Below are 26,241 nucleotides of genomic sequence, written 5' to 3' on the forward strand. Positions count from 1 at the left end.
TTGTTGTAACGTCGCGTCCACATATTGGCTAATTCGCACATTGATCTCGAATTCAACTATATTTTAATGATATAGTATTTTTAATTAGATTATTTATTTATTTTATAATGATAATTTGTAGTCAACGTTAGCTATGTATTACGTATAAAATTGATAATAAATTGAGGAAGTTTGTTATTTTAATACTAAGTACAAGACACCCTGTATTAAATTAAGTATTAAGTTTAATAATTGATTTTTAATATTTATTCTCAGTGCCTTATTTGCCTTTCATAAGTCACAACAAATATTATATGTAATAGTATGATAGTATGTAGCTGTATTTATAATGTATACTTATTTTTAAACCCACCATATGCAACTACATGACAAATTTAAATATAATAACATAAAAAAAATGTGTAAAAATGTGTTTCTTTTCAACAAATACGATTCATAACTTAGATTAGAAGTTTCTTACGCTTCTTCCTTTTAAAAAGGTTCATTTATTTCTATGCTAAAATATTTTTTAAGTTCTCTAAGAGCACGCACACAAAAGACGATTTTAGTTTAAGAGTCGTTAAATTAGTCTCAATTTGTTAGACTGCGCATTTCAAGTTAGCAAGGTTTTCAGATTTTTTTGGCTTACGGCTTTTTAATATAATTATTTGAATATACAGGAAAAAGTTAAATCGTTGGCATCCTTTTAAAATAAGACTACTCATTGATACGCAATATGTTATCCTTGGGGGAGGCCTTTGTCCAGCAGTGGACGTCTTTCGGCTGAAACGAACGAACGAACGAACGATGTTCTCCAGAGAGACAAATCATTCATCATTCAGCCTGTATACAGGGTGTTAGGTAAATGGGTATATGAGCCGACACTAGCCCATGTTAACATGGGCATATAAATGGTATGGTGAAGTCAGAAATATCATATGGCTCATATACCCATTTACCTAACACCCTGTATATTTATATTCGGGGTTAAAATAAAACTGCATGTTTATAACAATATCTCTATAATTATGGCACTTCAATATCGACGAAACAATTGCATTATCCCTTAGGTTTGAAGCTAGGAGGAAGTAGCGCAGTCTAGAGTCCAGTGGCAAAAAACCGGTAAATCCTTTCAAAAATCAGTATTTGTCTAAACCGGTTCTATGACTTGAACCGGTACCTTATTAAAACGTACAAAACTATTTTGATATCAATAAAAATACAGATAACTAAATGATACCGGTTCCATACATACTTGATACGTATCAGGAAACGAATTTTTTTTTTCAAAGTTTTTGAATGACGAATCGCATGACATCATTTGAGTTAAAATGACATAATATTTTTGGGTTTTTTAAATGTCTTCTTACTTCTTATGCAAGTTATAAAATTAACAAAGAAATAAACCTGTACCATAAATTCTTTATAAAATATTCACAGTCTAGTTTTAGCGTATGAAAGAAAAAGATACACTGTAAAACTTTGAGCCTGTAAAGTGTTATCTTTCCCCCACGCGTAAAAACTTTTTTGTACAATATTTTTGTTAAATTGCCACCGAAGCCTAGACTTTAAAAGTTCATTAATACTGCTCTTTTTTATTGTCAAAAAATAGAAAGTTTAGATTCAAACCATCGGTTTACATTCCACCATTCCGTTCATGACATTTTGATTTAATTTTGATGAAAAAATCTATATAAATCTTTATGATAACATTTGCGATTGAAGAACAAAACTATTTCAATTAATACAATTATATAAAGTTAAGTTTGTGACTAAGTTTATTACAATGGATTTATTTTTAAACAATATTTTTTAATTTTGAACACTACAGATGTCCAACTGTCGACAATTTAGTAAATAGTTATCGATAAAAATACAATTTTGTAACATTATTTTTAACAATGACTGATTCACCACAAAATAGCAAATGATTTTGTACACTAAAAAGATAAAGTTCAAAATCTATTGGAGAATTTCGCAATTTTGTGGTTGACGACAAATAAGTAGTAAAGGCAAATTTTCTATTTTACAATATCGCTTCTTTAGTATTCACAATAACTTTGCCAAATAAAATCAAAAATTATACATAAAATGTCCCAAACGGAATGGTTACTTAGAAATAAACTTAAATATAGTTTTTCCATTCATTTCGGACCAACAGATGACATGAGAAAAAAATGAAAACGGACCACAGTATGTTTATAATACGGCCAGAGAATAAGCATTTTCGGTGCGAGATTTTTATGTCTTTTTGTGACTGATGTTTCATGTGAATTCCACCTTACCTTGCTGTCTTTTAAACTCTGATTTTGTATTGTCAACTTATTTACTTGATAAACAAATAATCAATAACTTGTTGACAGATATCAGAGTGATTATGACCAACATTTCGAAATTTGGCGAGTCAAATGGGCTTGTATACAGGTCGATGAGACCTAAAGTAGACTTAGTTTCATATTTGAAAGCTATTCCCCCGCTATACTTTCAGTGGAAGCCTTCAGATTTTTCCTTTCTCACCATCGACACTGATACTTTCAAGTGCCAGTAAGAGAACGACGAATACAAAGCTCATAATATTGAGTGTATTCAAAGATTTTAATTTTCATACTTTTCCCTCCCAATATAAGGGAAACCTTAATTAAATGAGAAATCTAAGCATTGATTTAAATCTATGATTGGTTGGATTTTAACATCCTGACCAAGCATAAGCTTAAATTTATTATTGTAAGGCTAAAATATGAAGATGGTTGATGAAGTATAATTCTCTCGTCTAAAACGCTTGTTCTGTGGCCCTATCGATGGTCGGCGAGCAGTAGACTCAACTGGCCTTTATATTACCCGCAAAGCTTCAGCCGGTTAGTGTTTCCAAAAATCAAAAGTGCAATCGTTATTATTTTTTGTATTTTTCCATAACTTACGGACAAAATTACCGCGCTTATGTTCGTAACTGCAATGTAAGGACAATATCGATAAAATTTACCGATAATTTAATTACCTTGTCACACAAGTAACAGCACTATCATTTTATTTTGTCGTTTGTATCAGGCACTTCTCTTTGTCACTCTCAAAATAATATTAAATCATAAATGTTACATTTCTGTGTATTTTAAAGCTTTCCCAAGGCGAAGTAATTTTGTCCGTAAGACGTTTGTTATATTATTATCAAAAAATAAACTCATGCTGAACAAACCCCAATGGGGGCCAAATGGCCCCCGATCAACAATTAAGCCCAATTCTGCATAGATATGTTAAAACTCTAATTGACTATGTAACGTTAGTTTTCAGAACAGCTAGTCAATCTAAATGCGTGATATGCAATAATTAGAAGGTGAAGAAAGAAGTTTAATTTAAATAAATGTGTTGGAACACATTTCGAAACGGTTGCCGTCGAAAAAAATTCAAACCACTAATTTAATTAATCGGAAACATCGACAACCGTAAAAAATGTGTCCCAACACTACATTTACAATTTTAGATTTATCACTATTATATTAAATTAAAGCGAATAGGATAAAAATGTAGTACTTATGTCTTAACAGCTCTCAGAATAAAAATTCTAGATACGATACTCATTTAAAATAGCCATCATTTGAACACATTTCTACCACTAGTACATTTACTGGCAGCACATTGTGATTTGGTAGTTTTTTCGGACGTAGTTTTTTAAGTTATGACAGCTAATTTAAATGGTAGTTTTTTAGGGTCGTTCGTAGCATTCCAAGTGTAGCGGCTGGGTGGATGTGGCCCCACTACAGTGCAGTGACGCATGCCTGACCGCCTATACCATAACATTGTTGCTAGCCTTAAAAATTTTAACTTTACCACATGCAATGATTGTGATACTTTTAGAGGTAAAAGACCTACAACTTTTATAGAAACACTTGACATTGTTTTGAAACAAAATTACACTTAAATGTTTATTTACTAACTTAAAATTTAATTATATAATTTTCAAGTGTTTCTATAAAATTAGGTGATAGTTATACTCAAAGGTGACACGCAAGTGTCAGGTAAATATTACTAAATAATTAATAACAATTATAGGAAGATTATTTCTATTCATATGATATTATATGTATCTATATCTCCATAATTAATTTACATACCAAATTATCTATTATATGCTTTGCACTCATTATTATATTATATTTATATACAGAGGTAAATCAAAGCAAAAATAACTTTACTTATTATAAGGTGCCGCTTGTAAAACGCCGGCAAATATTGCAGTTATAATTGCTTAAATAACGCTCTGTGGATTTGTAAAGGAACTACCGTGGTATGCATTATTCTACTCTTTGTGGATTACATTTTAATGCACTGGCAACACTGAACCTCTTGGCAGTATCCTAGTGATGCACCAAGTGTCTATATATTTATCGATATACAGGGTGGAAACGATAAGTGATCTCACCCGATTATTTCTAAACTATACAAGATATCGAAAAACTGGTTACTGATCCTGACAGTGCTTCACGAGCTCTTTCAAACGGTGCTAATAATAGGTTTCAGAATACACTGGAACTATCCGAAAATTCAGTGTTTTCAGCTTCCATACATTTGGTAAAGTTACATAATTTTAAAAACTACACAAGATATCGTAAAACTGGTTACTGATCCTAAAAGTGCTTCACGAGCTCTATCCAACGGTATCAATATCAAGTTACAAAATAAACTGGATCTATCCTAAAATTCAATGTTTCCGTCTTCCATACATTTAGTACTATCACAGTCATGGCACTCATCTCTTGATAATTTTATAGCAAGTAAAGCCTGAAACTTATGTTTTTCACTAATAATTTTAAATAAGATGCAAGTTACGAGTTTATTTAACCGACATTTTAAGTTTATTAATTAACAAAAAATAATTACACTTCTAATAATGTGTCGTCGGCATACATTTAGTATGGAAGCTGGAAACATTGAATTTTGGGATAGTTCCAGTTTATTCTGTAACCTATTATTGGTACCGTTTGAAAGAGCTTGTGGAACACTTTCAGGATCAGTAACCAGTTTTTCGATATCTTGTATAGTTTAGAAATAATCGAGTGAGATCACTTATCGTTTCCACCCTGTATACCGGTATCTAACTATAATAATCGATGCGATTTGGTTTAACTATTGTTATACTAGTTTCACTGGTTTTCTCACTGTTATTTTCATACACTAGAGCAGTTGCTAATAAACCAACTAAGTATTTGTATATTTAAAATATTGCTTTCTCACGGCATGTAAAAATAGTTTTAATTAATAATCTAATTTAATTTAATTCAAAAAGCCATAAATTAGCCTCTTCTTCGAATCGGAGATGAACTCTTATTTACCTTACAATATAATGACTAATATAGTACTCATAAGGCCTGGATTAAACTATATCCACGCATACATATCTCAGCATGCCAGTAAATTAAAAATAATCATAAAAAACAAATCAGCAAAGACTGTTAGGAGTTCGGAAGGACGTGTAGACAGTTACGGGGTTGTGTGACGTTTTGAGGATCCCTAATTGTGCTGGGCGCACCACAATCAACTACATATCGACTACATTCTTGATAATGCACCCAGCACGTGCTAGCGAAACTAAATCCGACAAAGCCACGAAAGAAATTATTGTCGATAAAGGTATATTTATATTGACGCGTGGACGCCATGCGGCAATATGATTACACCTCAATTGGGATTTTTCAGATACACTAGGGACGTGAAGTGTGCCTTAGTCGACAAAAGTATCGATAAAATACAGCTGCTTAACACTCAATATAGTTTCCGTTCTATTGAATTATTATTCTTATATTATATTTGCATTTCGACAAGGTCACTTTTAATTGGCCATTATTCTTTATTTATCATATAAAATATTTATGTATTTGGGTCCGAGATATATTCCAATTATACATAACAGTCTTTGTTGCTGTTTAACTCCTAGGTATATTACTGTTAACACAAATTTGTACCTCTATCAATGCATTTTGCCCTCTGCTAACCAATCTCATTATAAAACACTAAGCAGAAAACTTAACAATTAAAATATTATTATACATTAACGATTAAAATTTATTTGGTGTTTAATTTCGTATAATAATTACTCTATAGTTAACCTTACTTAACCGCATAGCGTTCTACTATACGAATCTAGCTTTTAGTTTGTTCCTTACGCTAATTCTTTGAAGCAAACCACACTCGAAATCTTTGACTTTCCAGCAAACACAAAAGAAAACATGCTTATGTCAAAAAAACAACGCACTGAGCTCGATTAGCGATTTTTAAGTTGGGAAAATTGCCAAAATAAGCTAGATATAATGAAAAAAGTGTTAATTAAATTATAATGATCTGAATATTCTTGAGTTTTTACGATAAAAAAACTACAAATCATCCCCAACCAGTCCTTCAATAGCGTCGTCTACCTGCAAAACTATGGCTCAATCTATAATTGATTGCTAACGTCAACTCGCGCCTATGGATCCGGCCTGCCTACGCGCAGGTTACGATTGGACAGTATCACCTATTTTGTATCTCTTATAAAACTCTCAGGTAACTAAGTGCTTCTATTATATTGGTCATTTCAGTCTGCTAAACTATATTTTGTCTTCATCCACTCACTACCGATAGACAAAGACAGAAAATAGAATCACGTCGAATCAAATGACCCTATCCTGTCTTCTACTTACAAAACATGAAACACAACCGTTTTACTCGACTTACACAGTGGCGGTAGCTTATTGCCATACGAATTACATTACACCTAACCTACTTTAATTAAGATTTATAATTTCCGTCTAATTCATACGGCAGTTCTCGCTAGTTCATTCCATTTCTTTATCTATCTAAGGTGTCACACGTCTATTAAAGTGCATCTATGAGCAAATCGGGCCAAAACGACCGTTAGTGAAGCGTCGATATAACCGTTCCGAGATCGTCGCATCACTATTACTGAGCATTATATACACGCTATTTTAAATTTGGAAAATCGTTAGTAAATCGAATGATGATGATACGTGCTTATTCCATCAGCAAAAGCTAATCAAAACCATTGCTAGCTTCCTTTCAAATAAGCTCTAGTCTAGGCTACAGCTACTATTGGACGAAGAGTAAATCAGCTAGGGTCATCCAATTGGTTCACTCGAGGGTTTCGGTTGACCCAACTGGGTGTGACACGTCTACTTCACCTTATACATGCACATGCTAGAATCGCTAATGCAGTGAGGGCCAATGGAGTGTCGACTGCAGGCGCGGAGTTACACATATCCTCTTCGCAGAAACACATGTGCCCCGTCCCCGTACTTTCCATCATGCAAACGTGGTCCACCATGAACAGGTTTATTTGAAGCTGGGAGGTGCACGTGCGACGGACGACTTCGTACGCTGGAAAGAGAGAGAATTACTGTTAGATGTCTAGTCGTAATACTTCTTACTTGCCTCTTCTCAGAGGAGCTCAGGGAGAGCAAAATTCGCGGCTTGGTTTTGTTGGTGGTGCCCTTGAAAAGAAGGCTGACAATAGTGACTGAGTTTCTTGCGCTGCTTCTTCTCAGAACTGGCCTATTTATTGTCCCGAAGCAGTGGTGGAGTTAATACTGGGACGTGTAAAAGTGCCTTTTAAAAGCCTGCTTTCAAAAATAAATGAGCTTTATGCTTTTTCGGCCGATTGGAGGTAAGATAGTCAGTTCCTAAGTCACTGTGGATCCCGAGTAAAGTTAGCTTCCACCTTCAGCCTGATCATCACTTTTCATCAGGTGAGATATAGGCCAAAAACCTGGATGCGAGCAATCCAGGACTGATCGTTGTGTAAATTCTTGAGGTCCAGCACATTTATGACGATTTACGAATTCTAGATATGTTCCTTTGTTTCCAACTAAAGCAGAGTACATGAACCTTGTGGCGAACCATTACTTTAACTTAGTACCAATTTATCCCAGATAGCTCTTCGCGAGACTTCCTGGACTGGTAGATCCAGTTCAATTGTAGTAATTGGTGCCGAATTTGCGTAAGTGGTGATGCTCGTATTTCACAGGTAATTGACGCAGTTTGTAACCTTGGTGCTAGTTTCGAGTGTCCTGTGGGGAGTCTATAAAAATACCTAATAGGTTAGTAGATTCTTCAGGAAGAACACTTGGTTGTAGCCTTGGTCGTAGTGTCTTGTGTCCTGGAGGAAGTCTATAAAAATACCTAAATAGAGCTATGAATAGATTCTTCAAGATCATCTAGTTAAGTGTTTGATAGACATAATTATGTTTTGTAATATCCTAGCAGTGGCAGGAAGGAATTGAAAGGTGACCCACATCATGGACGCTTAAAAATGTTACGTGATCCAAAGTAACCGACATAGCTCGCAGAATTGCTAAATTATAAGTAGGTTTTAAGATAATATACTCACGGCTTTTTGAGTATCGCACCATCTTGACGCAGCACCCGTTGCAAGTCTGCAATGGCGGCTGGTCCCGCGGCAACGCGGTGTAGTTGAACGGGTCCTTGCAGCGGTAGTCGGTCCAGCTGTCACACTCGTAGCAGTAGATTGTGCGGGCTGGGGAAGGTAGACTCGTGAGTTTAGTGATGCCGCGTGGTCGGTATTTTATCGATAAATGGAATGGGGTTGAGTAATTAGATAGTCAATAAATTAAACGACTCAATTAATTAATTAATAATAATCTAGGGTGTAATTTTTAATTTTTTTCACTTGATCAAACAATATGGGCTGATTCTACTACTCAATTACAAATACTTTTTCTATAGGACCAATATAAAATTCTCAACTTCATCATCATCAACAGCCTTTTACAATCCACTGCTGGACTATGAGCCTCCTCCACTATAGTGGAGGGTTTTGCCATAATCTCCACGCTTGTTGCATTTGAGCAGTAGAAGCAATGCTTTTTGTTCGATCAAGTATAAAAAATACAGCCTGTATTATATTGTCGTGAAACTAAGATCGATACCTAGATTATGACAATCGATTATACTGTTGGAAATTAAAGATTGATTTGATCAATAATCTCTAAAAATCGACTACAATCCATTAGTTAATAATAATCGAGTATTCGTTAGCACTCATGATGATATTTTGCTGGTGATAGTTGTGTTGTAGGCGTTGTAGCAGAGGTTATTATAACTGCATTATGACAATGAATTGTGCCTATTTATTGTATTGTTAATAACTATAATGTTGGCTGGTGGTGCTACGTGATTTCTTAGCGTGAGTTCCTATCATAACCGCAGACAGTATAATATATAAAATATATTGTTGCAAAATTGCGTTTTTTACTACCTACTTATAATGATCCCTAGTTTTATTCATATCCGTCAATTTATTTTAAGCCGCGATGAATTTTATTCTTCTGGGATTTTTTTTCAAATCCGGGTAATCTTTGGAACTACTGAACTGATTTTAAAAATTCTTCTGCCCAATAGAAAGCTACAAAGTAATGCCCGTTTTCACCCTAATCCCTAATTTTTAAGTGACCCCTATCACACTGACAAAATTCGGTGCAACCACGACTGGCTCCCCGCTAAATTTTGTCAGTGTGTGCGTGCGCGCCGCATACGTGTTGGCGCGCTCACATACAAACCGCGCTCGTGCGTTTTTATGAAGATGACCTACTCATTTGTATTAACTCTGCCCCTATGATAACACTACAGGAATTTTGTTTTCATAGGGGTCACTTAAAAATTACGGATTATTGGTGAAAACAGGCTTCACTCTCACACTGTACGTTGCAATTTCGTGTGAAATTTTACGTAATTTGAGCTTGCTAATCGGAGCTTTTTGTCTGTTATTGATTTTCTTTTATTTTTTTGTTCTTTCTGTTATATTTTTCTGTGTGTCAAATAGCAGGTAAATATTTTTATTTCTAACCGGTGTATGCCCGCGCTATGACACAACTTTTATTCTGAACAGTCTAGCTAGTGGTATACCAGTCTAGCTAGTACCTACTAAGAAGTATTTGAGGCCAAATCTTGGCCTAGGTCGCCACTATCGTGTTGAGGGTAAATTTCAAAACTCAATTTGCTCACGCCTAGCAAAGGTTTCTTGCGGCTATTTCAGGCAGGCCTAGTGAGGGGAGGTTGTCGATAGTTTGGGTATCGATAAATCTGACGACATAGGTTTATAAAATAGAATGATTGATTTAGGAAAATTGTTTTTACCTAGTTGAATATTTTAGTGAATTATTATGTGATTCATTATTAATTATTGGAAGAGCGGTTTCTCTTGGGATAAGTGGCATTTCATGTATGAAGAAACAACCTTATACTATAATACAATGTTTTATCTTTTGAAAATACTTCTAAACCTAATTTATGTCTAATAGCTAGTTATTTGACTACCTAAAATTCGTTTTTATCTTCAGGTAACTTGGTCTCCACTCCTGTAGCTAGACCCTCTCTAATCTACCAAAGACAAATGGAGGATTAAGCTTAAACTTCCTATTTCTTCTAATTATTAGGCAACAAAAATGTCGGACTGAGTTTTTTCCGGCACTTCTTCTGAACATCAGCCTATATTATGTGTTTTAAGGGCCTAAGTACTGAATAAGAGATTTGTATTTTGTATTCCATCGACAAAATACCGACTTGTTCCCAACATTACTAGTTTCTACCAACCTGTCGCTAGGCTAGGCTAGCCAAGGCTATCCCTTTCGGACCCGCGCTTAAACTAGAAAGAAATTTGTAATTTTGAACATGAATTTTAGGTAATTTGGGGCCGCAGATTACGAATCTGCTATAATTTTCCAGATTTTCCGACGCCATCTTGGAAAATTCATATACCAACAATTGTATCAAACTGGGCCCTTCACTTCCCACGTACAATTGTGAGGGTCAAATTTGTTAGGGTTTTGGAAATTTTATCAATGGCATGTATTCCGAAAAACGTCTTTATAACCAGTAAGGAATAAACAGGTTACATTTTTATACCAGTATTTGCCATTTAATATTGATTTGTGGGCAAAACCTTCTGTTCCATGAGCTCAACAGTAAATATAGCGCTCGAAATATTCCTATGGAGTTTTAATATCTCCTATACCATGAACAGCGTCTCCTGGAAGATGTTGAAGGTTGAAGGGCTTCGTCTACCATGCTGCTTGCATGCTCAGAGGTATGTATCATCATGAATGTCTGAGCCTTCATCAGATGAAGAGGAGTAGTTCATCTGAAGTAGCCGAAACTAGCTTTTGTCGTTGTCATCGCTCTCATCCCCAGATGCATTACGAATCTCTAGATAGTAGCGTCGTTTAAAATCGGAAACATGGTACGGAAACCATGAAAAATTAATAATTATGAGAAACTTAAAATACGCATAAGGTATTGTAGGGCCCACGTCGATACAATTGTGTCAGTTAAGTTCGTTAAGCCGTTACGCCATAACCTTTGCTTACAAGTAGTCACTGTTATCACAAAAAGATGATATTTTTAACTGTTTGTCTAATCAATAACTTGTATATTACTACAATTACAAAATAAAACCATAGTAGGTACTTTCTTTCGCCAAGTCGGGGAGCGCAATCAGTCATGAACTGTACATGTTGTAACCGGCTCACCAACTGCGCTTCGGACAAAATTTGCACGGGAGGTGAAAGAACGCATCCCGCACAATCGTACGATACTCAGCCCATCCACTTCCGATGTAAAACTAATGAGATAATCTCTATTTTGTAACCCGCACAATTGTATTGGAGCGGTCCGAAAGGGCTATTCAGTCACGCGATTGTTACAGATTTTTGCTTTATCCACATGTCCTTGTGAATTAAATGTTTTTGTTTTAAATGCTTTTAATAAGCTATGCTTTTTTCGTCACGCTTTGGAGAAGCTGAAAATGTGGTCCGATTTTACTTTTGTGGATGATTTGACAATGATTGACACCATTTGTGTACCAAAATAAAACTTTAATATTGTAATGTAAAATATGGCTCTGGACGCTTTTTTATTAATCGCAAAGACAGTTTCTAAAGCCTACAGAGGGCTGTATTTTTGATGCTTAAAAGTCTTATGCCTGTATTCACAAACATTACTATGAGGTTTCACAGTGCGCGTGGACGCACAGGCTGACACATGAACCAATCACAGATCTCTATTCAACGTTGTGCGTTCGATTTGATCCTTCATTAAGCAAGTATCGTTTGTGAATAATATGGGCGCTAGAGATTGTGATTGCTTCAACTTCAATATTTAGACCTAGGACGGAATCTTTGACTGAGATGAAATCTAGTTTTTAACGTTGTTTTGTAATATGGACCAATTTGGACCTGAATTACATTACTATGTATAATATGTACCTATGTGTAACAGTGTAATGTATTTTTTACTTCCTACATCTATTTGTGACGTCTTACAATGTAAGTTAAGATTACGTTTAAAATCGATCGACTAATTGAATTAAGGGCATCCCTATTTAACCTAGTTAGTGATGTAGCGTGTCTAATTATACAATATCGATAAATTAAATAAATAATTACGTCAAGAATCTATAATCGGATTTGGATTTCAATGAAAGTCGGCTCTTGTTGAGTGTGCAGTCTGGGGGGCTACTCCAAAACGCTATTTACGTAGTTTCGAGTCTATCTGTCACTGTCACTCATACTGGCATCTCGCTTTGTGTGAGAAGGATGACAACATTCGAAACTTCGGATAACGTTTTCGGAGTAGCCCAGCAGATTGTTTTTTTTCTGTCGATGAAAAAAATAATAAGTTCAGTCGTTCCAAAGATTACTTTTAATTTTAATTCAATACAAGATAAAAAGTCTTAGATAACCTTTTAAAACCGTGTATAATCTACGCCAATTTTATAATAGGGCTGTACAAATATCGATATAATGAAACGTTTCATGAGCTATATTTTTTTCCAGAGATTTTCATGTTACGCAAGCAACAGTTACCTACTGTCTTAGTAAAACCACTAATACTTACATCTACATATTATTATTTCCAAATGTCTACGTTTTTTCCTACAATAAAGTTTGCTAGAGAGAGATTTAGATAAATGAGAAATGCTCTTTCCAAAAAGGCTAAATAATATGTCTTGGTAAAATGTATCCTATCGACTAAAATCAGCACTCAATATCGAAAATCCAATTCAAGTACAATCTAAGGCTGGTTTTAGTGTCACGCGGACCGTCCGGTGCGGACCCGCTCCGCACGGCCAATCTGTATGAACTTCTAGGGAGCGTTTTAGAGTAATGCGGTCCGGAGGAACCGCTCGCTCCCTAGCAGTTCATACAGATCGGCAGTGCGGAGCGATCCGCACTGACAGTCCGCGTGACACTAAAACCAGCCTAATGGTTATGGTGGATACCTAAATCTAAAACTAAATGTTAAATTGACCAGTGAACATCATGAGCTATGTAATTGGTGGGGTAACATCCTAAATTTATTAACTAAACATGGGTTTAAATCTAGATATAGTCAAAATACTTACCTGGAACATTTAATGGCTAGTCAAACATCTAAATTAGCATTTTATTATCATTTCACTGTGCGTATAACCTTTTGATCTAAACTCATTCGATTTCTTAGTTAAGAAGAAAAAAATATTGTGATAAAAATCAGTTACTCTATCGGTTATCTACTTTGTTTTCTAACACTAGTTTTATAAGATTCTTTGTTTGTCACACATACAATATTATGGGCTGTCTGAAATAAATATGCGCATTGCCTTGTCTCGGTGAATGAATTTTAATAATTTTAGAATTTTTGAATGTTTAAATTTTGTTTACCAAAGCAGTGGCAGGGATCCTATCAAAAAGTTATTCGAAAAGAAACGTGTAAAAAGCTACATAAGATCGAAGTTTTTTTCACAACAGGGTATACTTTTTATTTACAAAAAACAGATTTTTTTTTTAAAACTAAGGCAAACTTAACTCTAAACAAAATAAAAATATAAACTTATTTTACTCAAAAATAAAAGTGTGTCCGTGAGGCAAAGAGGCGAGAATGCTGGCTGCATTTCCTCGCTGAATGGCAATACTAAGCCTTTGTGCAAGGAAAGAGCCAGCATTTAGATTTTCCGAAATTTTAATTAATTTAGGGGAAATGGTCCGAAACAGTAATTTAGCATTCGGTCCCCAAGGTCCGAAGGTCTCGACACCAAAAGGCGCAAATATGTAGTCATTAGAAAGTGACTCATATTTGCGCCGTTTGGCTAACTCAGCCGACTCTGCTGCGAGTTTTTTTTATGCATAACAAGGCAGGTATTTGACTGCAATCGCACCTGGTGCGATTTGATTTTTTCTCGCCTTTTTTAAAGAAAAAAGTTTATATTTAACTGTGCTGCCTGAAAACAAGGTATATTTAATCAAATTAGTATACAAAAACCACGTAACTAACTACCCAGTAGCAATGGTAGTACTTTAAATTTTCCAGATTTATCAGTACCTAGTATAGAATTACTGTGCTTCCATGCAATTATGCACTTTATAACGTAAAGTTATTATTTATGCATGTGTCCCAGATAGCGTGATTGTGGGTCGCAAGATTATTGACGTACATTTAATTTTACTAGCCTACTTACTTGTTTAATGTGCAAGTATTTTTTAAACTTTTAACTATTAATTGTAATTCAAATTCAAATATTTCTTTGCACAATTTTGGGCAAACATAATTAAAATTTTATTTTATTTAACACTAGCTTTCCGCCCGCGGCTTCACCCGCGTAAAATTTTTTCCGTCACAGAAAAACTTAATCGCGCGCGCCCCTGTTTACCAACCGGGATAAAAAGTATCTCTTTGGCAAATTTCATCAAAATCGGTTCAGTGGTTTATGCGCGTAAGTGACACAGACAGATGGACAGACAGTTACTTCCGCATTTATAATATTAGTAGGGATTTCAGTGACGGTAACGATGTAAGCAAAGTATACGATTCTGTATTTCTGTTTACTAAATAAAAAACTGAAATCAGAGTTATCCAAAATGATTGTTTTTTTTCGTTATCTTTAATGTCCTCGACCTCGAAAACCTCTGACCGTATTGATATTTTTATATTTGTTTTATCTAATAATGCCAAAAAGTATATAAAAATAACTCCACAACGTATTATGGAGATAATACGTTTCCGCAATAATTATTGACATCCTAAAACATGGGATCGCGCTTGTTAACAAAGTATAATTTATATCGAGTCTCCATTCACTTGTTATTACATACTTATTATACCATTAAAAAATGAACCACAGTCAGCCCTTTGTGTCAACTGGAATCATTTCAAACAGTGACGATATCGTTTGAATCGAAATAACACGACTAATAATAGACACACCTAAAGAAATAGATGTTAAAGATCAACCCACAGTGATATGATCAATGCGTACGACAAGGATCTAAATGAACGCTGGAAAATCAGTTTTTAGTTTTTTTGAAACTTTTTTTGTTCAAAATTATACTTTTTTTTAAATGTTTTTAGAAATCAAATTCAATTCGTTTATTCATATCCTTGTTTTTATATGTTTTATGTGGATATTAGGTTCGATTCTGAGATTATCCACTGTACCTAACACTGAAATTCAGAGTAATCTCTATTTACAAAATATGGCATCTAATTAATAATGTTTTTTCTCAAACTCTTCCAAATTCGAGGTAATTTAAGAGCCTTAAAACAATCTGATTCTAACTGGCTACTTCTAAATAGTTTTTCAATAATTATATGATAAAAATACGAGACATATATTTTTAGAATGAGATACTGTGAGTGTGGATATTACAGGTTCGAACCAAATATTAATGTCAAACTTGTTGTAGCGTTATGACAGTTATTGACAACATTGACATGCTAATTTAGCGTTTAAACACGAATAAAACTAATATTAATGTTATATCTATCAATATATCCTTTCGCCATTTTATTTTCAATCTTTTTTTGTCTATATTTGTTGTAAAAAAATATAGTGAGGGGATATAGTCGATAGATAAAATATCGATACTTGAATGAAGCGTATATTTACCAACAATCAAAGATACCACGTCTAAGTCGCAGGCAGAGCTAGACTAATAGAAAAAACGCAAAACATATACAGAAGTAAAACCATTTTCCCAGTCTACGGCATTTAAAGTGTAATATTGATTAAATATGTGAATATTTTTTTCTTTATTCGTTTCGTAGCTTTTGAACAATATTCCAATTGGTTGGGAATATTCAAATATTTAAAATAACAAGCTATTTTATGTGTTAGCTTGAATGACGTAAGCTTTGAAGCGTCTCTTGTGATTTAAAAAAGAGTTTCTTTAATACTGTTCGTAAAATAAACATGTACTTACTTTGGCATTCCGCCTGAATAAGGGGGCTGAGACTTAGTGCCCATAATGCTGAAAATCCATGCTTCAATTAGTAAAAAAAGAAAAATAATATACATAATAGGAAATATAACATATAACTACACATGTAACTAAACAGAGATAGTAGAACAGAATTAATAGTCCTGTAAATAACTGAAAATAAACTAAATGTCCGTAGACTGGGTCTAATACAGGAGAGAATTTGGAAAAAAAAGGAAATCTAATAGGTTAGTTGTCAAAAAGGTAAACACACTTTTTGGTGAAAAAATGTGTTTTTATTTCTTACCAAATCAAAACTAATATACCGTGAGTTAGTGTTGTATTTGATGTGTATTTAATCTAATAGATTAGTATCTGAAAAACAAACGTCAGTTATTCACAGGAGCAAAGTTTGTGTTTTTTTTTTTCAATAAAAACAAAAACAAATCAACTGTTTTGTACATCAATGTACTGTTCGGGAAGTGATTGTGTGGCTAGGAAGTTAAATTCATGCAGAAAATTACCCATTCCTGGTAAAATCGCATTCCTGTGGACACTCAAACACATATAATAACAACGAACTGCAAACATCGATATTAATCGATTCATAGCATGGCACATCACTAGATTTATTAGTATTTTTAAACATCGACATTAATAAGCACACTCTAAAAATGGTACATCACTGGGCGTTTTAAAAAATCAGGCCTTATTTTAGTTTATTAATGGCCGTCAATGTAAAAAGCTATTTAAATTATTAGTTTCAACAAAAACAATCACAAAGTAAGTTAAACAGTTAAAATAAAATATAGTTCACACATTCAGTCTGCTAAAAACTAAAAACATGAGAAGAGTAATAAAAAACAAAATAAAACTAATAAAAAATATAACTTAAAGCGCCATCTATAAAACTATACCGAGGTTACTTTAGCGCTCGCACGCTGTTACAACGTCAGTCGCGCGGCGGTCTTTAAGCCGCGCGGACGTCTCTAGCTTTACCGCTACAACCGAATCGATCACCTCGCGTGTTTGCAGTACACATTCACGACACAAACTAATCAACATTTGAACATCTATTTATTGTATAACGTACAGAAGTCAGTGAAACATAATTGACACATTTACTAGCGGTTTGTATGTTACCGGTTCTGATGCAGGAGTTTCCTTTAACTTGGTCCACTCCGAACCAGGACATGAGCAGAACTGTAAAAGAAGCAGAATGTTAAATTCCTAGTAATGAAATATAAAAATAGTTCTTGATAATGCGGGAGGCCTATGTTCAGCTGTGGACGTCCTGTGGCTGAATGATAATGTGAGAATGGATGGATGGATGTGTTTTACTCAAAAACTACTGAGCTAATTTAGATAAAAATCTACAGTGTTATTGTTTATTATTTCAGAATAACATGAAAATATAGGCTATCCTACTATATTACTCCTACTATATAATATTATAAATGCGAAAGTTTGGATGTCAGAATGTCTGGATATCTGGATGTTTGTTACTCTTTCACGCAAAAACTACTGAACGGATTTTGTTGAAACTTCACAGTATTATTGTTTGTAACCCAGATTAACATATAGGCTATAATTTATGCCCATCTGTGACACTAAATTTCACGCGGGTGAAACCGCGGGCAAAAGCTAGTAATTATTATTGGACAATGTTAACAGCATAGTTTCATTAAGTGAGATGCAGGGCTAGAGCCACGGATGCCACAGATGTCATGATGGTGCAAAAAAGTTCTGGGGTTGATATATTCTTGAATATTGGTGAAGGTTGTGTAGTCAGACCTCCCACTTGATGGACCGACGATCTTACACGATCTGGTGGCACCTCAATGTGGGCAGCGCAAGACTCGCTATGAAAATCTTTGGGGGAGGCCTGTATCCAGCAGTGAACGTCATCAGGTTAAAATGAATTATTAGCAACCGAATTAGAAAGAATTTGTTAATTTTTGTACAGTCATCAACACATCAGACTGTAAGTACCTACATTATCATTCCAAAATAGTACCTATCACGACGACATAAGTGTGTCAGTGACACTCAACAAGCACACTGACGTCACAGACCGCCCAGGCACAAAATATAACAGAAGGTAAACTCCATACTAAGCGCGCTCGAGCCACGCACACATAGACACCGCTCACGTACGCGCGATCAAGACTTGTCTTGGACGAATGCGAGGCGCGACTGCGTTCGCTTGAGAGACGCTGCTCACGCGTTTGTGAAATTATTTTGTTTGTGCGAAAATGAGTGAACAACAAAAAAGGGGTACTATAACATTTGTTAAGTAGATGGTTGCTTACACTCAACATTAAGAACTAAATTTTCGTTTATAACTACCTTACCTTTTTAACTACCAGTTAATTCCGGGAGGTAAGCAAGGTATTTATTTGTATTTCAATAGTTCGTTTAACGTTGAAAAGTTGAAAGCCAACTCAATTATTAGGAATATCGAAGTGTTTAAAGAGGTTTTAGGAATTATTGGATAATAGTGTCAATCACCCAACTACATGCTACTTCCTTCTCGTGTATTTGTTTGCAAACTATTACTATAATAACGTACTAAACTTATCTATATAATTATACGTGGATATCTGTTATTATCTTTCTTCCATAGTATTAAGAGTTACATTTTTCTATCATAACGAAATAAACGCAACACATGACAAGACAACCCTAGCGCGACGGCCGAGCCCAGGTATGCAAAGCGAAGTACATACATGAGTTACCTTCTGTTATATTTTGTGGCCCAGGTTATCATATCTGCGCCCGCGACGACATATCGCTCACCCGTGGCACAGAATAAGTAATAGTACAGGTACAGAAGGATTACTCCGCAAGATGATTTAAATAAATGCGAGTCTTGCTACGACGCGATACAGTGGAATTCAGCTCGCACAGCACTACGTACCTACAATTTTATTCACCTACAAGTTTTGTCTCTTTCTATCGCGTGCCTCTGAACTCTTCTTACGCTGTTAGGGTTGCTGTCTAGTGAAAAAATAATTAATCTACTTATATGTCATGAGGTACGTATGTAGGTAAGTACGCATTCATTATGGAAAACCTTGGGAGAGGCCTTTGTCCAGCAGTGGACGTCATTCGGCTGAAACGAACGAACGCATTATTAGCAGTAGTCATGGTAGGTTAGGTTCCTATACTATCCTAAGAATTATTGATTACCTACATGGCCAACATACTTTTCAGCATCTTTGGGAACACCCGAACGCCGCACACTATTTCTTTCTCTTTATGTCCATTTTTAAATAATACTTCGATCATAGAATTAGGTACTACAACGCACGCCAGCGTCCTGACAGCGAGTGACACTCGACTGATATAATACCCGCCGGCGGGGCGCTTCGCTGTAGGTAATTATCGGATGTACCGCGCGGAGTGAGCCAGGCCTGCCCGTGGCCCAGATTTTCTCGAATTATACCCGTGACGTCATTAACGCGTTTCCCGCGGTTTGACCGATTATTGGGAGGAGAATGGGGTGATATGGACAGTGAAGAATATGAATAGTGGAATAAAAAAAATATTCTTCTTCTTCTTGTCGTATCGACAACAAACCTACACAGCGTCAGCCCAAAACTCCGCCACAAAAGTGGCGTTTTAATTTTTTTTTTATATTTTTTCGATCGTACTAAAATAAGCTAGTGTCAAAACCGTACTGCCTAGTCAATAGTAGTTCTGAAATTAAAAATGATGATGCATTTAAAGATGGGCATAAGTTGACCTTGAAATCACCATGCATGCATATCGTTCAAAAAAATTATATTGTTTTTGAACTATCATTATTAATTTGGTGCTGTGTGTAAAATTACCTGAATACTACGTGATTCAATAAAACTAACGCATTTCTTCTGGTGTTCATAATAGGTGATTTCTGCTATGTAACAGTTATAGACTATAGTGCTTCTTTGTGCAGTGTCTAAGTACATTGCTTTCTTGTGCTACTTACTTTAATTTACTTTTCTCACTACTTACTCTCTTTAGTTTTCTTCCATAACTTATTCCTAACCTATCCTCATGAGCCTGAGACATGGTGGTCTTAAATTCTGGATAAATCTTATAAGGGCTTGTTCAGACAGTGATAATCACGCGGTTTCTGGGTGGTTCTCATTGGCCACTGCTCAGCAGCCGCACGATTATCGCCGTGTCTGAACTAGACCTTAGGCTGGTTTTAGAATCGCGCTGACGCATGCTGACCGTTGGCGCTGACAGCCAGAACGTTCCCTTTAATTACATACATATTGATATGTCAGCCAGCACTGACGGTCAGCGAGTCGTCAAAGCGATTCTAAAACCCATCTTAATTCTGGATTTTTGTGTTAAATGATAGGATTTTGTGCGTGCATACCTGGCACGGGAAATATCCAGCGCATTTTTCGCTAGTTGTGCTCGCGTCGACTCGAACCGGATCGCGTCTCACCTCGACCCGAGCGCCGCTCCTGTGGACAAAAATGGAACTAAAAACCCCGTTGAAGAACTAGGTATTAACAATTTATAGATCCATGTCATTTCTGGGCTATGTCTTGTCTGCAAGCTGTTTTTGAGAGTCATTATGAGTTTCCGAATCAAAGCTAAGCAAAGACGAATCGGTTGATAGATTTTGACTATACAAAAGTTCCAGTGGTAGAAATTAGAGGTTGAATTAGTGCCGACAATCCACGCCATACAAAATATCTTGAACTTCATTTTAGTAAAATATTATTGCGTTGATAATTTTGCCCCAATCTCCCCTAATAGTGACCGAAAAATTAAGACAAGCGAATATAAAATATGGTTTGCGTAATTACATTTATATATAAACATTGTTTTCAAATGAACAGAATAAACGTGGGTAGATGAAGAGTGTAATATAAGATGCACAAATCAAAGAAATATTAACACATTTAAAATAATAATTCCCATAATAATAATCTTGGCACAGTTTTTGAGTGTAGCAATAAAATCTTATAATCGAGGACGGCCTCTAGACATTGTTAACGACAAACGTGAAGAAAAAATAATGTTCTTAAGTAAAAATAAAATATCTACACATAAAAATATATTTTCATAAAAAAATCTGCCTCAGTTGAGACTTGAACCCAGGTTACTGTTCTGGCCATCATCATCATTTGAGCCACAGGACGTCCACTGCTGAACATAGGCCTCCCCCAATGACTTCCACATCGCCCGGTTGGTAGCGGCCTGCGTCCAGCGCCTTCCTGCTACCTTTATCAGGTCGGCCCACCTTGTGGGTGGATGATGGACGTCCCACGACTATTCTGCTCTGACCATTGAGTTCAAGTATTTTATTGTGTCTGAAATGGGAATCGAACCCAGCATCGGCGCAGACCACAGATCACAGAAACTAAAGGGAGATGTGTCAAGGGGGCGGGGCTGGTGTCGCAGCAATATGCCCAAAAACAGAACACAGACGTCATAATGTAAACGGTTTTCATTGCTTGCGTACTAAAGATTATTCGAACGTTGTACTGATACCACACTCCGCAGTGGATAATGAGCACATATTTTGATTACTTTGTGTGTGTCAATTTCTAATGCGACACTGAGTTTCGAACTTGGCGCATTAGTTGGCATCTCTCTATATCTCTGTGGCGCAGACCTACAGACTTTTAGTCGGCCGATAGCTGGGCCCAATTCTAATTTGTTGAAGAATCGGCCGATCCAATGTGCGTACTTTCATACATCTCCGTACTGATTACAATTCGACTCAACTATAGATCGTTTCATCCACGAAGACGCGCCCCACCAATTTTTGGTCTCGGTCGCGCGGTGTGCGGGGAGTTTGATCCGAGCCATCCGAGCGGCATTATTGTAGTGTGCGTGTGCACTCATGGATAATTTAGCGTGTACCGATAACACTCAAACATTAGCGGAAGAATGGTGGGGCGCGTCTTCGTGGATGAAACGATCTATACAGCACGACACACGTCTAGTCTCAATCGTAAATGACATTTCAGTGTTTTTCAACGTGGTAAAAATGGAAACTAATATAGATGACCCACGCTGAACTGTCCCACCAAACTCAATGACAGGGGGGCGCTACCATCGTTCAACTATATGGTTTCCAACATGGCAAAAATCTGAACCAGCGATCCGGTATAGACGGTGGCGCCCCACTGTCAATGTCATCGACAGGACAGTCCAGTATTTTGGAACTATATGTTAATAACCCGGTATTGCTAGTAGCGCCCTACTGTCAATGTCATATCGGGGACAGTTTAGTGTTTTGGACAACACTGAAAGAGAGACAGGTTATCTTAAAGAGATTCCTAGGTTATCTACCTACTAGAGGTTACTAGGTTATCGGCCTCAATCGTCTTTCTTTTAACTTTCTTTTCTTGTTTTCTTTGATTAAATTAATTAATGATCTTATTAGGTTCGCAACACGTCTTGGTTCATCATCATCATCATCCCCCAATAATTTCCACGATGGCTGCATCCAGCGCATTCGTCTTGGTGTCGCGAACTATTTGCAACTTACATAGGATGCTATGCTATATTGTGTAACATGACGTGCTGTTTTCATATATTTCCTAAGAAGCACTTAGGAATTAGACAATTCCGTGCGTATTTATCACGCTGCAGCTGCTGGTTGCGGTGTGTAGCCCGCGTAATAGGAAAAAATAATGATATGCGGGCCAGATCCGCATGCGTGCCGAAATACGCATTAATCTATCCTCTCTCCTTAATCATCTCTAACTGTCCTTACTCTTAAACTCATAAAACGTATTTATTTTTGCAAGTAGGCTTTTAAAAAGCACTTTTACACGTCCCAGTATTAACCCTACCACTGCTTCGGGACAATAAATGGGCCAGTGCTGAGAAGAAGCAGCGCAAGAAACTCACTCACTACAAACAGTCTACAAATAAATAACGCGAAATATCATCGTAGAATATAAAATATTAAATAACAAAAATCCGTTTTAAGCCGAAGCCCTCGATTCGTGTAAATGAACCTACGTCCTACGTAGTAAATAGTAGTCATAGTAACCTGTACGTAAATCTGTAGTATTGATACAGGGTGATTTTTGAGTGCATTGAAGTACCTACTTCTTTACGCTAGAGAGCTAGCCATGACTGTCAGTCTGCATTTAAAAAATGTACAATAATTTTATGCGAGTTTCAATATTATTTTATTATATTACATCCAATTTCTTTTTCCACAATCTTTTTCTTATATGTTTTTTCATTTAAATCCTCATTATAATACTACGAGTTCGATTTTTCATAAATCTTTTTCGTTTATTATTGAATTTGCCGCAAGATCAAACTTAAAACTGACGTGCTTGCTCAGTACTGACTACTGGGACCTCTTTTATCGCTTTTGTGGGTCCGATATTAGTTATTTTATTACTGTTTATTTGATGTATCACGTAATAACATAAACAACCTTGAATACTTGAAAACTTTTTAACTTTTTTACGTCTTTATGAGACGTTTTTTCACGATTTCATAGTAAAATTAGTAAAAAGTTTCAAGTTCGTGTGAACTAAAATACGAAATACCTATTTATTATTAAAATAGTACCTACTGGTGACTATGAGTACAAAAGCACAAAAAGTGTGTGTTTGTATAGTCGACAGAGCATTAAACTGTACATTTTTGTCTCAAAATAGTGCTTAATACAACTAAATTAGATCCTTATTGTAAGTACCGCTTTTTATGAGTAGATTTAAAATTCAACCTATATGCTACCATTTCGTAGTCCGCATTATACTCGTAGGTGTGCAAAACCTGGTTTTCATTTAGTAAACGAACTTTAAAAAACGAAATAAGTAGTTACGTGTCAAATAATATTGTGTGAATCATTAATTAACGTAAAAAGTAATAATTAAAACGCTTCTCTTTATTTAATACGCGGTAATAGTTTCGTAACCTCTCTTGTTGATTATAAAGAACATTATTAAGTATTTAAATGCTAAAATAAATTCATTTTCGTGTTTAGGACAAGAAATATTTGAAGACATAGCAAAGATGTGTTAATTTTTACGATTTAAAACCTGTAAAATATAGAGATTTGCATTTTATTTTATTTGCAATTAAGTTTGACTAAAAACGTGCCAAATTTACCATTTCAATTTAATAATTAATATGTGTTTAGTAATAAGTTGTGGGATTTTAATTTTTTCCGTCAAAAATGCGCCAAAAACATGCTTGGGGCGAGTGGTGTCGACGAAGAACGCTGCGCGGACATTATCGATTTTAGACGAAAAGGAGGTTTCTCTTGCATTGTTTACTAAAACACAACCCCCATAAGTAATTTAAACGAGCACACTTTCCTAAATTAAACACTATTTAATTCATAATTCAGTTTACAACACCCTGTATTTTTAATCGACACAACCAAATAGGTTATGCGTTACGCATTGCCAATTTTCAGCACACGCCTTATTGAAAATTTAATAAAAAAAACTTTTTTGAATATTTAAAAAAGGAATCACTTACCGGCCAGTATCATTTTATAATCTGCGAAACATTGACGATGAAAAAAATACACTATTTGTTTTTTGGTGCGTGTGTTATAACCGCGCACGAAACATCGTTTGGTTATTATTTTATACGTTTACTATAGTTCACGAGTGGTATTCGGTTCAAAATCCATTTTGTGGGCTAGGTATTTGTCCACCCACCGCACGCTCGGCTGCGACTGGCCGGGTTACCAGCGCAACGAAAATGTCACCCGACTAAAAATATAAAATAGAGACGACTATGTCTCCCCGCGGCTGCTGTCTGTGTTGATTTCTGGTGTTTGTCACGAAAATAAACTACGGGAACTAATAATAATTTCTGTAAAAAGTTTTAAGATTGGGATCTAAATAAAAATATTTAGTCAGTAAATAAAAATATTTAGTCAGTTCAGTAAATGCTGGTATCGTAGCGAAATTATATTTGGTAGATACAATTTATTCGGTACTTGATGATATACCAAATAGGTATACATTTAGTTAATTTTAGCCTCAAAAAATAAAAGATCATAAGTATTATTAAAAGAACACGAATAACACGAAGTGAAATATGAAACGCATAATATTATTTTTGCAGTTTATATTATTCATTATTTTTTACTTTTATTTTTATTGGAAATATTCTTTACGGTTTTCTAAATATCATTTTTACTTGACGCATTCCCTTATATTAACCAAATTTCTTTTTGATAAGAAAGACAACTTTTTTGGGGAGAACTTACCCATTGTTGAAAACAAATTTTAAACTGTAGCAACACCGAAAACCCGGCATTGGCTGCTCGCTGACGCTATGCGGAGATGTTAAATACACTGCCTACACATGTATTCTCTTTTATTTCGACTTTTATAAACGAAAACTTCATTATTAAAACAAAAAACGTGCACAAATAATTATAATTCTCAAACGTCTGTAAAAATGTAATAGCAGATGCACGTTTTTGTGTTTTTGCTATAATAATACTGACAGGCGTTCCGTCTTATTTACGTAAGTCGTACGAAGTTGCTGACACCGCAATGCAGTCATATTTCTGTTCGATTCTGATCCCTATTAAGATAGCAATAAAGTATATTGTCTTTGTTAATTTATATACGTGTATAGGTTGTTAGTGGTTAGTGCCTTGTATAATGAGGCTGCTTCTTCTAGAGATAGGAAGGTATTTATAATTAGCCAGAATGTCTCAAAGTGTTCTTTAGAGTACTTCTGATTTAAAAGACATTTATTTACGAATAGTGCCTAAAGTCTTGCTTGATTGCGTCTTTCGGTTTGTCACTCCTGTTTTTACCATTTTTAAGTACCTAAATATAAATCCATACTTTCACGTTCAATTTTGATACATTTTGCTTTGGAGATAGATTTGACCATGAAATAGGCTAGGTTTTTGCGAAACTTGAGAGAGAGAAACAAAGGGAAAATTTGCAAATTCACGCGAAGCCTCGGGAAAAAGCTAGTTTGAATTTATCTTCAGAAATGTATTTTTTTTATCCTCATAAGTACTGAATGATTAGCTGGTCGGGCCCAAAAGATAAGGAGACATTGAAAG

General features: G+C 35.4%; 1 protein-coding gene across 2 annotated transcripts; it reads right to left on the reverse strand.

The window, feature by feature from the left end:
- Positions 1 to 984: 984 nt before the first annotated feature.
- LOC135084925 (protein quiver) lies at positions 985 to 24,902 on the reverse strand. Of its 2 annotated transcripts, XM_063979671.1 has the most exons (6): positions 24,681 to 24,902; positions 20,584 to 20,674; positions 17,355 to 17,414; positions 16,215 to 16,262; positions 8,351 to 8,497; positions 985 to 7,341 (listed from the first exon to the last, which is right to left on the reverse strand). In XM_063979671.1, the coding sequence occupies exons 2-6, from the start codon at positions 20,606 to 20,608 to the stop codon at positions 7,142 to 7,144; spliced, it is 480 nt and encodes a 159-aa protein (XP_063835741.1). In that variant the 5' UTR covers positions 20,609 to 20,674; positions 24,681 to 24,902; the 3' UTR covers positions 985 to 7,141. The 2 variants fall into 2 exon arrangements, with proteins under 2 accessions (XP_063835741.1, XP_063835742.1); XM_063979672.1 differs by lacking the exon at positions 16,215 to 16,262.
- Positions 24,903 to 26,241: the final 1,339 nt, after the last annotated feature.

The sequence above is a fragment of the Ostrinia nubilalis genome, chromosome 27 (assembly GCF_963855985.1).
Source record: "Ostrinia nubilalis chromosome 27, ilOstNubi1.1, whole genome shotgun sequence".
In the NCBI taxonomy this organism is placed as follows: Eukaryota; Metazoa; Arthropoda; class Insecta; order Lepidoptera; family Crambidae; genus Ostrinia; species Ostrinia nubilalis.

Bases quoted from the DNA above. Each gene is read 5' to 3' on its own strand.
- LOC135084925 (XM_063979671.1), bottom strand. From the start codon at position 20,608: ATGCGCTGGATATTTCCCGTGCCAG. The intron at 16,263-17,354 runs GTAACATACAAA...ATGGATTTTCAG, and splicing joins AAACTCCTGCATCAGAACCG to CATTATGGGCACTAAGTCTC. The intron at 8,498-16,214 runs GTAAGTACATGT...TACCTTCCCCAG, and splicing joins TATTCAGGCGGAATGCCAAA to CCCGCACAATCTACTGCTAC.